The 15,180-nt window shown below is 39.5% G+C and overlaps 1 protein-coding gene across 1 annotated transcript in view; it reads left to right on the forward strand.

Annotated features, from left to right (window-relative positions):
- adam12.S (ADAM metallopeptidase domain 12 S homeolog) overlaps positions 1–15,180 on the forward strand; it is a 293,766-nt gene that overhangs the window by 128,391 nt on the left and 150,195 nt on the right. The window contains exon 4 of the mRNA XM_018227401.2: positions 13,957–14,035. Within this exon, the coding sequence (XP_018082890.1) occupies positions 13,957–14,035 (79 nt within the window). The remainder of the gene's footprint in view (positions 1–13,956; positions 14,036–15,180) is intronic.

Consider the following 15,180-nt stretch of genomic DNA (forward strand, 5'->3'; position numbering starts at 1 on the left):
CGCAGTTTCACGCCCTATCGCCAGGCGAATTTTCACTCAGGCGAGCGGTTGTTACTCCGCAAACTGCGAATTTTACAGACTTTCGTCAGAGTTTCCGTCGCCAGCTTTGACCTGGTGAACTGATAAGATGAAGCTACATCCTCCTCAATCTAATGTCAGTGACGTCATATCCTGTATGAACAAAAGTTATTAAAATGATAAAAAAAAATTGCTGGCGTATTTTCCCGCATTATAAAGTGGGATTGTGCTTAAAAGTTGTAACTATCACACATTTTTGTCATACCTCCCAACTTTCCTGTTTTTAGAGGGACAGTCCCTCTTTTGACAGCTCAACCCGCAGTCCCTCGTTTGTACTGGAAAGTCCCGATATTCTCTGTACTGAACAGGCAGAAAAAGAAACAATGTTTCTAACTTAATTGGCTTTTGGCAGAGAGCCCAGAACATCCACAGCTGCAGATAAGATACGTTTGTAACAATTTTGAGATAAGCAGATTGTAACAATATAAGATAACAGGTCTCTTGGGAGACGTTAGACTCACAGCTTAAAGGGCATTTCGCCTTCATTAGCAAAACTGTACAACTGAAAAAAACACAGAAATATGTTCAAACTTTCATAAACTGACACATTTTGTAAAATGAACATGGTAATTAGGGGGTGTGGCCACAAAAACTGCACTGCACGCAGCAACTTTTTTGTCCCTCTTTTTAATTCCAAAATGTTGGGAGGTATGTTTTTTGTTTTAACCATTTGAGGGGCATGCCACATTTGTTTTAAGGTGGGCTCATGTCTAGGGCACTAGAGGATCTCTTTTGTCTTTATTTTGCTTCCTTGGACATTTGTTATAATAAGTGGCCACTTCAAGCATTTGCGCCAACATCTCTAATAAAGACATATATATATATATATATATATATATATATATATATATATATATATATATATATATATATATATATATATATATATATATATATGACCTATATGTACCTGCCCAATTCAAATTGACCTAAGCATATAAAGTCTACTACCGAAGTTTCGCTATGCAGAAATGAACGATATCGAAAGTTCGCTATGAAATTTCCGCTCTTACGAATTAACAATAGCGAAACTTTGACAGTGCTCGGCTGCTGAGATGCAACTTTGCATTTTTGTGAATTAGCATAGTGGTAGCAAATTTGCGCCTGGTGAAGTGGCGTGAAGCCTATGCAGGTGAAAATTTGACTTTTAGTGAATGTGCCCCAATAAGCGGGTAAGGCCTATTTGATAGTAGCAACAGAACACATTTTTTTTTTTAAATATTCTTTATTTTCAAGAAAGCAAAGAAATCATTGCAGAGCATATAAGTACAAGGAAATGCAATATGATAACACATGAGGAAACAGTACATACATCAGTTTCAGCAAGTCTAAAGCAAATTCCAATGAAAACATATGTCCGTTAGTACGAATAAGCTTCTGTAATAAGCCATCAATCAAATCAAAAGACGTGATAAACAAAAGAAAAAAGAAAAAAGGGGAGAAAGGAAAGAATGAAAGAGAAGGAAAAGTCACTTGGTCACTCGCCCATCCAACAACAAGGTGCTATCGACAAACAGAATAGGAAAGTAGACACAAAATATAACAGTCCATTAAATCTAGCAAGCTCCTAGTCCGTGTGTGGCTATTTTCAACGATTTTGTTCCAGGTAAAGTACCCAAGGAGACCAAGTACCTATAAAAGCCTCTTGCGTCATATGGAAATAACTGAGTAACTCCTCCATCCGCATAATATTACCCATTTCACAGATCCATTCAGCAATGGTTGGGGGAGTAACAGATTTCCAGTGGCGGGGGATAACAGATCTAGCTGCTCCTAAGCAAAAACCAATTAACGATCTTTTATATTTCGTAGCAGAACCTGGTAGTATTGACAACAAACCCACAGCCGGTGTTGGATGCAATTCTAATCCGGTTAATTTACCCATTATTCGAAATACAGAGGCCCAAAATGGCTGTAGGCTAGTGCAAGACCACCAGATATGTGTAGGAGATCCAGTCTCCCTATTGCATCTCCAACAAAGATTTGAAACAGTAGGGTAAATTGCATGCAGAATATCTGGACATCTGTACCACCTGGATAAAATGTTATAATTAGTTTCCTGAGTTTTGCACGCAATGGGGAATTTATGTGTCAATAAAAAACTATTTTCCCACTGTTGCCTCGTAAATAGTGTTTGCAACTCATTTTCCCACTTAACCGTATATTTAGGTAACACATTATCCGATCCAGGTTCAGATAAATTGTACAACACTGATATTGCATGCCGTACTGGTGAATCTTGAGAACACAACACTTCAAAAGCAGAAAGTGACAAATTGCGAGGCCAAGTACTCAACCGCTTCTTTAGCCAGTGTTGGAGCTGTGTATATTTTAGTCGCAAAAGGAAAGTGTCAGCCTCTAGAGGGCATAGGGTCGGCAAAGATACAAGCTGCTGGTTCTGTAAAACTTGAGAACAGTAAAGACTCTCATTATATCTCCTCCCCAAGAAGAGGCCTCGGGTCATACCTGGAGGAAAATCAGGGTTTCCTATTATTGGGGAAAGAGGACCATTACGTGCAATAAGAGATGGTGACACTTTAAGAAATTGATCGGCTTGCAGGAGAGTATCCCTGCATATCCTGGGAAGTGTGCTAGCATCAGGTCGCAATAAGGGGTTTAACCACCATAAGGCCTGTAACGGTCTATCCAGTAATGATTGTTCGATCTGAATCCATTGTTTAGTCCCATGGTGGTGGAACCACTCTAGAATCCTATTAAGTACAGTAGCCCTTAAATATTTTTTCAGACAGGGAAGACTTAAACCTCCACGCGATTTGTGTCTTTCTAAGATATTTTTACTTATCCTGGATTTCTTGCCCTCCCATACAAAATCAATAAAAGCAGATTGTAATCTATCAAAAAAAACATTTAGGAGGTCGAATGGGTATGGTTTGGAAACAATAAAGAATTATCGGCAATACATTCATTTTTATTGTGTTTATACGCCCAAACCAGGAGATGTGAAGGGGGCTCCATGTTATGAGATCCTTTTTGATTTGGGTAAGCAAGGGTTCATGGTTAAGTTGGTAAAGCCTATCTAGATCCGCCGAAACATTGACACCCAGATATTTTATTGATGTCGCCCTCCATCGGAATGGATAGTTGGACTGCAGTACATGTTGAGTAGTGGCTGGTAATGAAACATTCAATGCCTCAGATTTATCCATATTAACTTTAAAGTTACTAAAATCCCCATACGTCTTAAATTCTGACATCAAAACTGGAAGAGATACAATCGGATTGGATATAAAGGTCAATAGGTCATCTGCGTACAAAGCCAATTTATGTGCTTTCCCTTTTATAGCGATTCCAGTAATGTTTGGGTTATTTCTAATTGCTACAGCCAAGTGTTCCATAACTAAAGCATATAATAACGGTGACAGAGGGCATCCCTGTCGCGTCCCATTATGTATTTTCACTGGTTCCGATAGGTCCCATTTACCCTGATCCTAGCTTGGGGGGTCGAATAAAGTGCCATAATTCGTTGTTTAGCCTTGGGCCCTAATCCGATTTGTGACAAAGTTTCTTGCAGGAAGGTCCAATTGACTCTGTCAAACGCTTTCTCAGCATCAGTAGACAGAGCGAATATAGGGATCCCCTGACGCTGCGCAATATCCATGATTGTAATAACTTTCAAAGTATTGTCTTTAGCTTCTCGGCCCGCAACAAAACCAACCTGATCCGAGTGAATAAGATATGGAAGGTGAATCTGAAGTCGCTCTGCAAGTATCTTGGCATAGAGCTTAGTATCTACATTTAAAAGTGATATAGGCCGGTAACTCGAACAGGCCAAAGGGTCCTTCCCGGGTTTATGAATCAGAGAGATATGAGCATCCAGCATAGTCATGGGGGTTCTAAGAGTAGAATCAAAATTATTGAAAGCAGAGAGTAAGAAATCTGAAATATCATCCTGTACCGTTTTATAAAAGAAAGCAGTAAGCCCATCCGGGCCCGGTGCTTTCCCCCATTTGACATGTTTCATAGTTTGTAATAATTCTGTCATAGTTATCGGGTCCTCCAAGGCATCAATATCAGTCTGCTTAAGACAAAGTAGTGCAGTTCGCTGAATATAATCCTTCAATTTGACTACAAATTGTTTATCAGTATGCTGTAGGGGGTTCTGAATATTATACAAATCCGTATAATATTTTTGTAATGCAGTGGCGATTTCTTGCGTTCTGAACACCACCTTGTCAGTTCGGGTTTTTATAGCCGAAATAAAGGAGGTGTTCAATTTCTGCTTAAGAGCACGTGCTAGAGCTTTCCGCAACAGAACACATTTGGCACACTCAGCCATGCCATTTTTTGCCACTGGAATAATAGTTGTGCTAGGTGCACCCATAAATCCTGCTCCATCTGTGCTACAGAACACCTTTTGCCAATGACTCCATCTGTCATTATTCCAGTGTGTGTGGTCCCAAGCACCTATTCCTTTGCCTGTGCTCATGTTGTCGGCGTTGGGAAAGAAGTAGTAAAACAGCAGCCCGGAGGGGAATGATAATTGCGTGTTGACATTTATTTTTGCGTCGTAGATGTGATGATGGATTGTGACTGAAATCTGTAAAACAAGATAAATCAACTTTATTTGGATCCATCCAGTCTCTTAATCTCATTGATTCAATTAGCTTAAGTAACTGGCAATCTCTCGCAGTATTAATCTTTCCATGTACATGGATTGGAGCCAAAAGGTGAATCAATTTCTGAATAACTGTCCCTTCCCAACCTTCCAAGGTAAAAGAATCTGTGTTATTCCACTGCCAGGTAGAGAAGAAAAATAGACATACATTGTGTAACTGCCACTGAGACCAGGTATCTTCATTATAAAAAGTGATATATAAACCTTAAACCCGTAGGTCAACATAAACATCAGCTTTTTGCTTAAAGGTATACTGTCATGGGAAAACATTTTTTTTATATTCAATTTTGAAATCTGACATGGGGCTAGACATATTGTCAATTTCCCAGCTGCCCCATGTCATGTGACTTGTGCTCTGATAAACTTCAATCACTCTTTACTGCTGTACTGCAAGTTGGAGTGATATCACCCTCCTCCTTTTCATCAGCAGCAGCCAAACAAAAGAACAATGGGAAGGTAACCAGATAACAGCTCCCTAACACAAGATAACAGCTGCCTGGTAGATCTAAGAACACCACTCAATAGTAAAAACCCATGTCCCACTGAGACACATTCAGTTACATTTAGAAGGAAAAACAGCAGCCTGCCAGAAAGCATTTCTCTCCTGAAGTGCAGGCACAAGTCACATGACCAGGGGCAGCTGGGAAATTGACAAAATGTCTAGCCCCATGTCAGATTTCAAAATTGAATATAAAAAAATCTGTTTGCTCTTTTGAGAAATGGATTTCAGTGCAGAATTCTGCTGGAGCAGCACTATTAACAGATTCATTTTGAAAAAATTTTTTCCCATGACAGTATCCCTTTAAATTTTAGGCAGAAAAACGAAGTCCCTTTAAAACCGTTATAGAACGTAGACTTTATGGTGGCACTAGCACTGTACCACCGAAAGCGGTGTAACTAGATGTTACTGGGCAAATTTGCCCCACAGCAAATTCAATCTAGGGCCCCAATATATTCATAAGTTGGCCTGGGGTCTGCTCCCTTTGTAGATGCCCCTGGCCATCACACCATTCATTCTAGGTCTAAAGGCTGCTTTCGTGAATTTTGCAGGAAATTCGAAAATTATTTGGTGAAGCGAAATGGGAGAAATTCACCCATCACTATTCATAGAGATTCTACATCATTCACATCAGTCCCTGTCCCAGTCAAGCCTACCTCAAAGGTCCCCATCACACTAAGGTCCAGTTTATCAAGAGGTGACTAACCTGACTGTTTTAAAGTAAGGAAGGAGCTCATCCATGGGGGGACATACACATTCTTTGCAGATAGTGCTCTGGACCCCAACACAATGCTAAGACTGTGCGGCTCCATTGTTGCCACTCTTTTTGGATCCCTGCTCTCATTCCCTCTCTACTGCTTTGGTCTTAACTGCTCTCTGATTTCCTCTACACATACACATAATCTGTCCTACTGATTAATACCTAAATTGAAGCTAATGTCCATCCCGTCCCCCCCATTAAGTACAAAAATAAATAATGCATTTATTTGGATGGACAAATGAATATGGAAAAATAATTATAAATCTATGGATTTGCATGAGAGAGGCAGAAATATAATTATCAGTGCAGCAGTCTGTAAAATGGCAGCTTTTGTGCATTTGCATTTGTAAAGGACAGTAATAATAATTTGAATAACTTACATTTATTATCTACAGATGTCACGTTTCTCGAAATAAAACAGCAAAGTACTGAACAAGAAATATGCTCAGATTATATAAGTACCTTCCACACACTTTCCTTGAGCAGAGCATGAGAAAATAGCGAATTACTGTGAATTTATATTAATACAAGTACTGCAGTAGTTTCTGCCTCGTCTTATACGTTATCAACAGTTACGTGATGACACCCCTAGATTTGATCATTGTGCCTTTTTATCAGAAAAGTAAATGAAGTTGTTTTTGGAGAGAGAGAGAGAGAGGGTTATTTGTTTTAACCGCAGCAAAAAAATCTATAAAAACCTCTAAAAAGTTGTACTATATCAGCCATAGTTCAGAAACAGAAAGGAGGAGTGTTTTCTGTGATTTGCTTATTGGCGGATAACGGATTTTAGGACTGAACTCCATTTCTGAAAGTCATTTAACTGGATCCATTCCTTTCAAACATACAACAGGGACTAAATTGCATAAAACCAGTTTAATCAGTTATGGTGGCCATAGACAGACCGATAAAAGCTGCCGACTTAGGCAGTATTGGGCAGGTTAAAAAATCCCATGGGGTGAAGACATGTGATGATGTGGTCCTTTCTTATCAGTAGTGATGGGTCGAATTTGGGGTGTTTCACTTCGCCAAAAAATTAGTGAATTTCCTGAGAAAATCGTGAAACTGAGAAAAATTTGTGAAATGGTGCCGGCGTCTCGTTTTTGATGCTGGTGTCCGTTTTTGATGCCAATTTTCACTGGCGAATTTTGCGAATTTATTCGCTGTGAATTTGCGCCTGGCGAATAAATTCACCCATCACTTCTTAGCAGATCTGCCTAGGACCTCATTAAGAATTAATCACTGGCCTGGGGCAAACTGTTTGGATAATTTTGATTTGGCCCAGTGTGTTGGTGGTCAAGTCATATGAAGAAGATGTTAAACAGGCAGATCTTTTAGTAGTTATATTTTTTAGTATTTGTCAAGCTTTATCCTGGAAAATCAGCCAGTTATCAAGGATCCAAGTCCTTCTAGCATGACACTGCCCCTTATTATCTTGGCTTGTGCAGTGTTACGAGACAAACACCTTCTTTGTAACAGAAAGTTTGGCTCTTACATAATATGGGCACTCTTGGCCAAATTTTTGATGAAAACTACTTTTCTGGGATTTTAAAGGAGAAGGAAAGGCATATTTAATTGGGGCTGCAAAAAGTTAGACACCCCCAAGTGATTATATATACTTACCTCACACCTCGATCGCTCTGTGGTGCTCACTGGAAGAACCCTGGGCCACTGTAGTTGTCTCCTGATATGAGCACCGGCCCGGGGTTCTTCCAGTGAGCACCACAAATCGATCGGCTTCCTTCTTCTTCTTTCTTCCAATATCCGGCAGCAGACGCATGCGCAGTAGAACGAAATAGCCGACTTCGTTAAAGTTCGACTTTTCGCAATACATCGCATGCGCACCCGCGAGAAGAAAGAAGAAGCTGGAACCCAATGGATCTGTGGTGCTCACTGGAAGAACCCCGGGCCAGTGCAGTTTTCTGCTGGTAAGAGCACTGGCCGGGGTGTGAGGTAAGTATATACAATCACTTGGGGGTGCCTAACTTTTGGCACCCTCAAGTAAAGAGCGCCTTTCCTTCTCCTTTAAAAGACATACAATTACACAATGAAAGGAAAACTTTATCCCCAAACATTGTAGGTCTCTATAAAAATATATTCCATAAAACAGCTCATATGAAAACCCTGCTTCATTTAAATAGACCATTTTCATAATAAAATATTTTTTTAGTAGTATGTGCCATTGGGTAACCATCAATAGAAAATTGCCATTTTCAAACAAAAGAACCACCCCCTGAAATCCTACGATTCATGGCATACACAAACAAACTAAACAAACTATAGAAGTTAGATTACATGAGCCAATTAATGGACAAAGTTGTGTGTTTTGCTTCCACACTTCTTCCTGTTACAGTTAGAGCTGCAGTATTTCTGGTCAGGTGATCTCTGAGGCAGCACACAGACCATCACAAAATGGTGTTTCAAGGCAAGAGATGTAAAAGGACAATATTTACTTAAATATATATATATATATATTCCAGTTTGGTAAAATGTATAATATTTCACTTAATTTTATATAAACTATCTGTTGCTTAAGTAAAAGGTATGTTGATCAGGTCTCAGCAACTGAACAGCTATGTTCAATGTTACCCACAATGTCTCAAATCACCCCTCCCAAAAAATAATTTCACTTTAGACTACTCTAATATTTGAGAATAGAACAACACAACGGTCTGCACCATTTTTATATAAATCAGCAAGAATTATCTGTATATAATGATGGGCGAATCTGTCTAGTTTCACCAAAAAATTTTTGAATTTCCCAAAAAATTACGAAAAATTGGTGAATTGGCGAAAAATTTGCGAAACACAAATTTTGACGCTTGCATAAATTTTGATGCCTGCGTTAAAGTCAATGGGCGTCTAAATATTGTTGATGCGCAATGGTTTTAATGTGAGAGTTTTCCGATGCGCATTTAAACTTTTTTGACGCCAGCGAATTTTCGCTGCAGTTTCGTGGGTTTATTTGCCGTCTGTGAAATTTGCCGCGAATATGCGCCTGTTGAATTTATTCGCCCATAATCTGTAAACGTTAATGCTTTGCTTCAAAGATTTCCATTTTCATGGAACACACAAGGAACTTTGCTCCCCCAGTGGTTTTTTAAAGAAAATATAATTATAGACGATCTCATAAAACATCGTTGTAATGGGCAATCATCGAAATCACAATATAGAATGTCGTTTAAATGGTCATTAGCGCAGACAAAACACAGCCATATTGACTTTGGAACGTTGTATAACACATGTGCCATCAATTCTTTAGGTGCCAGTTGAATAATGAATAGAAAGAGTTCATTTATCATGTACTGTAAGTGTCCTTGTGCTTGTTTCTTATTTTCTTCTTATAATTAGCCTTTGTCTACAATCCTATACACATTGTTTTAGATGTCTTCTGACTCCAAACTCCTTTTAAACGACCACCAATTTAATGATAATTTATGCTTCATGTTCAGTGTTCCCCAACCACGGAGGTTCTCTAAATACCTTTAAATGAGAAGGTGAATGTGATAAGCACATTTCTTCTCAGCAAGAAAGGCGCATTCTTAGTGAGATAGATTCATGCACAGGAGAAAGACTGCCCTGTTGAGAAACATACAATACCAAGTAATACGCTGTCAGATGGTAGGCCATCTTGTTCTTCTAGCTTAGAGTTGAAAACAGAACAAGAAGATGCGAGTTTTACAACATAATGAAGGTTACACAATGTAAGATTGAGTAAAACTATTTTCTAAATAACGACGTGCATTTAATTGGATTCAAGTCTTGCCTTTTAAAGCTATTATATGGGGCATGGTATAATTCTTTGTTTGCAATATCGCCATTAATTGGCTTTTTTCACCTTGTCTCCTTTTACATTCTCATAGATTGAAAGACTCTTAAGTCTCACAATGGCCATACATTCATTGATAAGGTTGGACAGTTTAAATGCTTTTGTCTTTTTGCTATCTGACTGTAAATGGTCATCTCGGGAGTAAAAGTGGCCATACACAATAAGATCCAGTCGTTTGGGGAGGTCACCAAATGATCCCTGATAGCCATGCGCTCCCAAGCCATCGAACTGCCTCCGCCATGTTTTATACATGATGTGGTATGCTTTGGATCATGAGCTGTTCCACGCCTTCTCCATACTTTATTCTTGCTATCATTCTGGTAGAGGTTGATCTTGGTTTCATTTGTCCAAAGAATGTTTTTCAAGAACTGTGCTGGCTTTTTTAGATGTTTTTTAGCAAAGTCGAATCTAGCCTTTTTATTCTTGATGCTTATGAGTGGTTGCACCTTGCAGTGCACACTCTGTATTTACTTTAATGTAGTCTTATCTTTATGGTAGACTTGGATATCGATACGCCTACCTCCTGGAGAGTGTTGTTCACTTTTGGCTGTTGTGAAGGGGTTTCTCTTCACCATGGAAATTATTCTGCAATCATCCATCACTGTTGTCTTCCGTGGACGTCCAGGTCTTTTTGCGTTGCTGAGTTCACCAGTGCTTTCTTTCTTTCTCAGGATGTACCAAACTGTTGATTTTGCCACTCCTAATATTGTAGCAAGATCCACTTGTTTGGGGAGGTCACCAAATGAGCAGATCTTTCCCCCGATATGCCCACCAATGGCAGGGAGATATTGTGTAAATCTGAACGTTGGGCCCTGGTGCCAAATGATCAGATTACAAAGAAGAGAATGGGCACTGACGGGTCATAGAACTGCATATACAAGTCGATGTGGTCCTCAATCGCTAAAAAAATCAAACCTCTCCGATCAATATCTGGCAAATTTTTGGCCTGATATCAATCATGGAGACCCGTCAAAAGCCCCCCATACACTGGCAGATAAGACGATCTAAAGGACCAATTTCAGCAGCTTTAACCTGCCCGTGTATGGCCATCTTTAGTTTTGACAAGCTTTCCTGCAATCCCATCTGATCATTGGTCTGTTCTTCTCTACTCAGCTTCTGTTCAGATTCACTCTCATGGCCATTACATTCAAAAATGTGTTTTTGTCTGAAAATGTTCCGACCTGTCAAAAGTACATGTTAAAGTCCTCAAAATTATATAAAGAATTATATAAAGAATGCTAATCCTGTGTTCCATTTATAAAGTATTACTGTGGTGCCTCTCTTCTCTGAATATCTTCAAGATACCTCTTCATTTACTCAAATTGAGTGGCTCTGCATTTTGTATGTGCAGTTCCTACTTTCTAAAAAAAAATCTCAAATTAAAATGTTGAACCCTAAGATGAGGCATCTGTTTTACTCTTTTACGGAGCAGTAGAAGACCTGCCAGCATTGCTCTTCACCCTTTTGGGGCCTGGAATCTTCTGCTGTATTACCAACAGGGAATTTATTCATTTCTGAGGTCAGATAGTATGGGTGAGGGTGCTCACCAGGGTGCTCACATTGTGAATAAAGTGAATGCTATACGCATACTGCAGGATGGAAGAGCACAAATCCTGACCAACATGTCCAAAATGTCTTTTTATTGAAGTCCCCTGATCATATCATAAGCCATATTTGAAGGGCAATCTAGCAAGTGGGACTTGAAGTAGGACATTCCTGGAGCTTTAATAGCAATATACAGTACTCTTTCTATTATGTCTCCATTGTGTGGCTTTATAACAGGCAATGCTATTTCACAAACAACCACAAAGTGCACTGAAAGAGACTTTTCCAATAGCACCCAAAGCCTATGATCATTTCAAAATGTCTCCTAGTCCATTACTCAAAAGGAAATGTGGCTCAAAAGGAAATGTATTTGTCCACATGATACTAGCAATTTCAAGGGAAGCACAATTTATGAAGCAGGTTGCTCAGATCCTGTTGTTATTTTTTCCCCTAAGCTGCATGGCTGAAGACAGAACTACTGGGAAATAAACTCCTATAGTTGAGAGATTTAGTTATTATCTGTGGTGAGCGTTATTCTCTCACCAGCTGTGTTTCCTGAGTGTAATAGGATCAAGCAGGAGAGGCTTTGCAAGGTCAGTGGACTAGTTTGTGCCATTATTAATAAATGCCATGTTGCATGACCACATATTTCTGGAATAAATTAGATTACGCACATAATAGGAGCACAATTACAGCTACACCATTCTTAATGCAACACAGCCCCTCCACTACTAAATGCCTTGGTATCCTTTAAAAAGCAATGATATTGGGGAATTGGCAGTTCAGCAACAGCCGGGGAGCCATAGGGTGAAGTCACAAGCAATAGCCCCGCTTATGACAATAACCTAGAGCTGTTATGTGTTTATACTCTCAACTCGGTGCTTGCATGTATATCTTTGGATCCTTCACCGGATTAATTTAACATTCCCATATGGCATAATAATCCCTCAGTATTGTTTTCTCTGAGCTATAAATATTTATATTTCTTCTATCTTTTTAAATCTGTAATGTGTGTGGGGTTTTTTCTTTTTTTTTTTTAGCAGAAACCTATATAATGTTGTAATATGCAAATAGAGTAGAGTATATGTACTGGTTATTTTAATGGGTTGTTGTTGGACTGGTATCAAGAAAGGTTTTGCACTTTTAATTGTGAGGCTGTTCCTCCACCAAACCTTTTCATGTGGACAATGATGTTCCCAACCTGCTGCCAGAACAATAACTTCAGCACTATAACTCCCCACCAGTGGGTCTCTGTACCTGATCTCTGTACCTGATCTCTGTACCTGATCTCTGTACCTGATCTCTGTACCTGATCTCTGTACCTGTGTGTCCACACAACTGAATTCTTGGCTTGTTTCCTGCATTGTTCCTGAACTCTGCTTCTCTGGCCTCTAGCGGGACTTTGACTATGAACTTAATATTTGTTACCCTTCCTTAGATTTTGTCATGTTTTTAAATTTTTATTGGGAAAGTGATGTGTGTGCCCACTTGACACAGGCCACTGTGAGAAACCTGTAGCTACTACTAGTAGCTGCACAACTGCATAAAACTGCACAAAACAGGAGATGGGAAGCGCAACTACTATATGGAAGTGCAAGGAACGCATCTTAATGTAAACACTTAAATGCATGGGATATTTCACGCAACTGCATCCGTATAAATTACCATTACATTTTTTTTTCCTTCTCAAAGACATCATTATCTGATTCATTTGAAAAATAAAATATGAAATATATTGACCAACCATGAAGTCCTGTGCTGGTATTTGTTGTGCCTAAATCATTCTGTGAGCATGGCGTCATTAAATTGTTATACAAGATAAGAATTCAGGCCAATGTGTTTTTAAATGGGATCAGGGTTGGACTGGCCCGGCAGGACCCAGAGAAAAAACTCGGTGGGCCCTGACCCTCATGACCCTCATGGGCCCCCGTTGGGCCAGACCCCCTCTGATTCTACAAAAAACAATTTCAGCGCAGCTCCATCGTGCATGCGCGTGGTGCCTTCATGCATGTGCACCAAGTGGCGCGTCACAGCAGGGGGGCAGGAGGGCCGAAGGGGGGCCCTGGACAGCAGTCCCGGTGGGCCCCGGAACCCCCAGTCCGACCCTGAATGTGATTCCAATATCAGTTATATAATTAAATATATACTGTGTATATATATATATTAAAGCATTAAATGCATTCATACAATTAGTTCCTTATTCATTAAGACATACTGTAGCTGTTTAAATTCACATTAGTTTACCTTGGAATTACCACAGTTAATAAAGATTAATTTCCGTGTTTACCATTAAGTATAAATAATCGTCTGTGTACATTTTTGTTTGTTTATTAGATACAGAGCCATCTGGATGCTTCTAAACAAACAAAAACTGTTCTTTCCATTAATCAAAACAGTTTCCTTCTAACAAAAAATACTTTCCAAATTCAATAAGGCCATTTTTTTTCCCCCACAGACCCAGACTGAAATATGGAAAACACAGATGGCATTTCATTCTTTTCTTTATTTATTTATTCTATATTTAATTAATGAAGGCTGTCTGCTGCAAACAAGACGGCAAAATATGCGATTCCCTTCGTCGGTTCTAACGCCAACGTCATTTTGTTTTCCAGGGGTCTTTTTGCTGGAAATTTTCGCACAACTCATTACATGGAAGATGGAGCTTTTGTGTCCACTGCACTTAACTACACGGTAAGTTCTATGGAACTGGTTCATAATGGAAACCTTTATGTACAGTATACCATAGACATAGGAGCCCTTAATTGTCCTTTGCATTTTGCACTTAGGACACACAGGCCACAATCACAAAATCAATTACTGCTTGTCATGTAGTGTCTATACTTCAAGCATCTGAGGAGACCAGTTCAGGCTCTGCTGCCTCAAAAGGCAGTAACATGCTATATAGTAGCTAAGACTGGGCCTGACTTGGTTCTAGAAGATTTGCATATGGGCTCCAAACAGGGTCAACGTCTATCAGTCCTTTCTTTTTTCTACCATAGGTCTATGTAACATTTTATCATTCAGCACTATCTACAGCTAATTGTACAGGCTCTCTGATAGGCTCTATGAGGCTCAGTCCAACACCGGCAAGTGATTCCCCCTTCCACTCTTAGTAGGCCATTTATCAAAGGTCGAATTTTGAATTCATGTGAATTTTTTTATTCGCATATTGACTGGGAGGTTATTTAAGAAAAAATTTGAATGGCTAGAATCTGACCTGAAAATTCGAATTGTATTCGAATCGTATTTGATTTGTACAAATCAAATTATACTCCAGAAAAAAACCATTAACATCTCAACGGACCTCTGCCATTGACTTGTACATGAACTCTGCAGGTTTTAGGTGGCGAATATTCGAATTAGGTTGAGGTGTGATAAATCTCACATTTAGATTTACATTATAATAGGGGGATTAAATTTGAATGTGTGAGTTTTGAAACGAGAAAATTTGAATTAAAATTTAGTCGACACTTAATAAATCTGCCCCTTAAAGGAGAATTCAACCCTAAACTTAAAAAAACCCTACCCCCCTACTCTACATAGACCCCCCCTCCCCCCAGTATAAGTGTTACCCCAGGCAAATGCCCCTAACTTTTTACTAACCCCTCAATGCAGATTTATGCATCGGAGTTCACGGGCACCATCTTCTTCTCTTTGGAAATCTTCGGAATGAGACCGGCATGACGGCGCATGCGCCAAAACTCACGAAAATTTCCAAAGCGCCGGTCTCATTATGAAGATTACTGAAGCGGCTGAAGATGGGGGTAAGTTAAACGTTAAGGGCATTTGCCTGGGGTAACACTTAGGCAGGAGGGAGGGGGGTCTATGTAGGCTAG

Source organism: Xenopus laevis, chromosome 7S (genome assembly GCF_017654675.1).
Source record: "Xenopus laevis strain J_2021 chromosome 7S, Xenopus_laevis_v10.1, whole genome shotgun sequence".
Classification (NCBI taxonomy): domain Eukaryota; kingdom Metazoa; phylum Chordata; class Amphibia; order Anura; family Pipidae; genus Xenopus; species Xenopus laevis.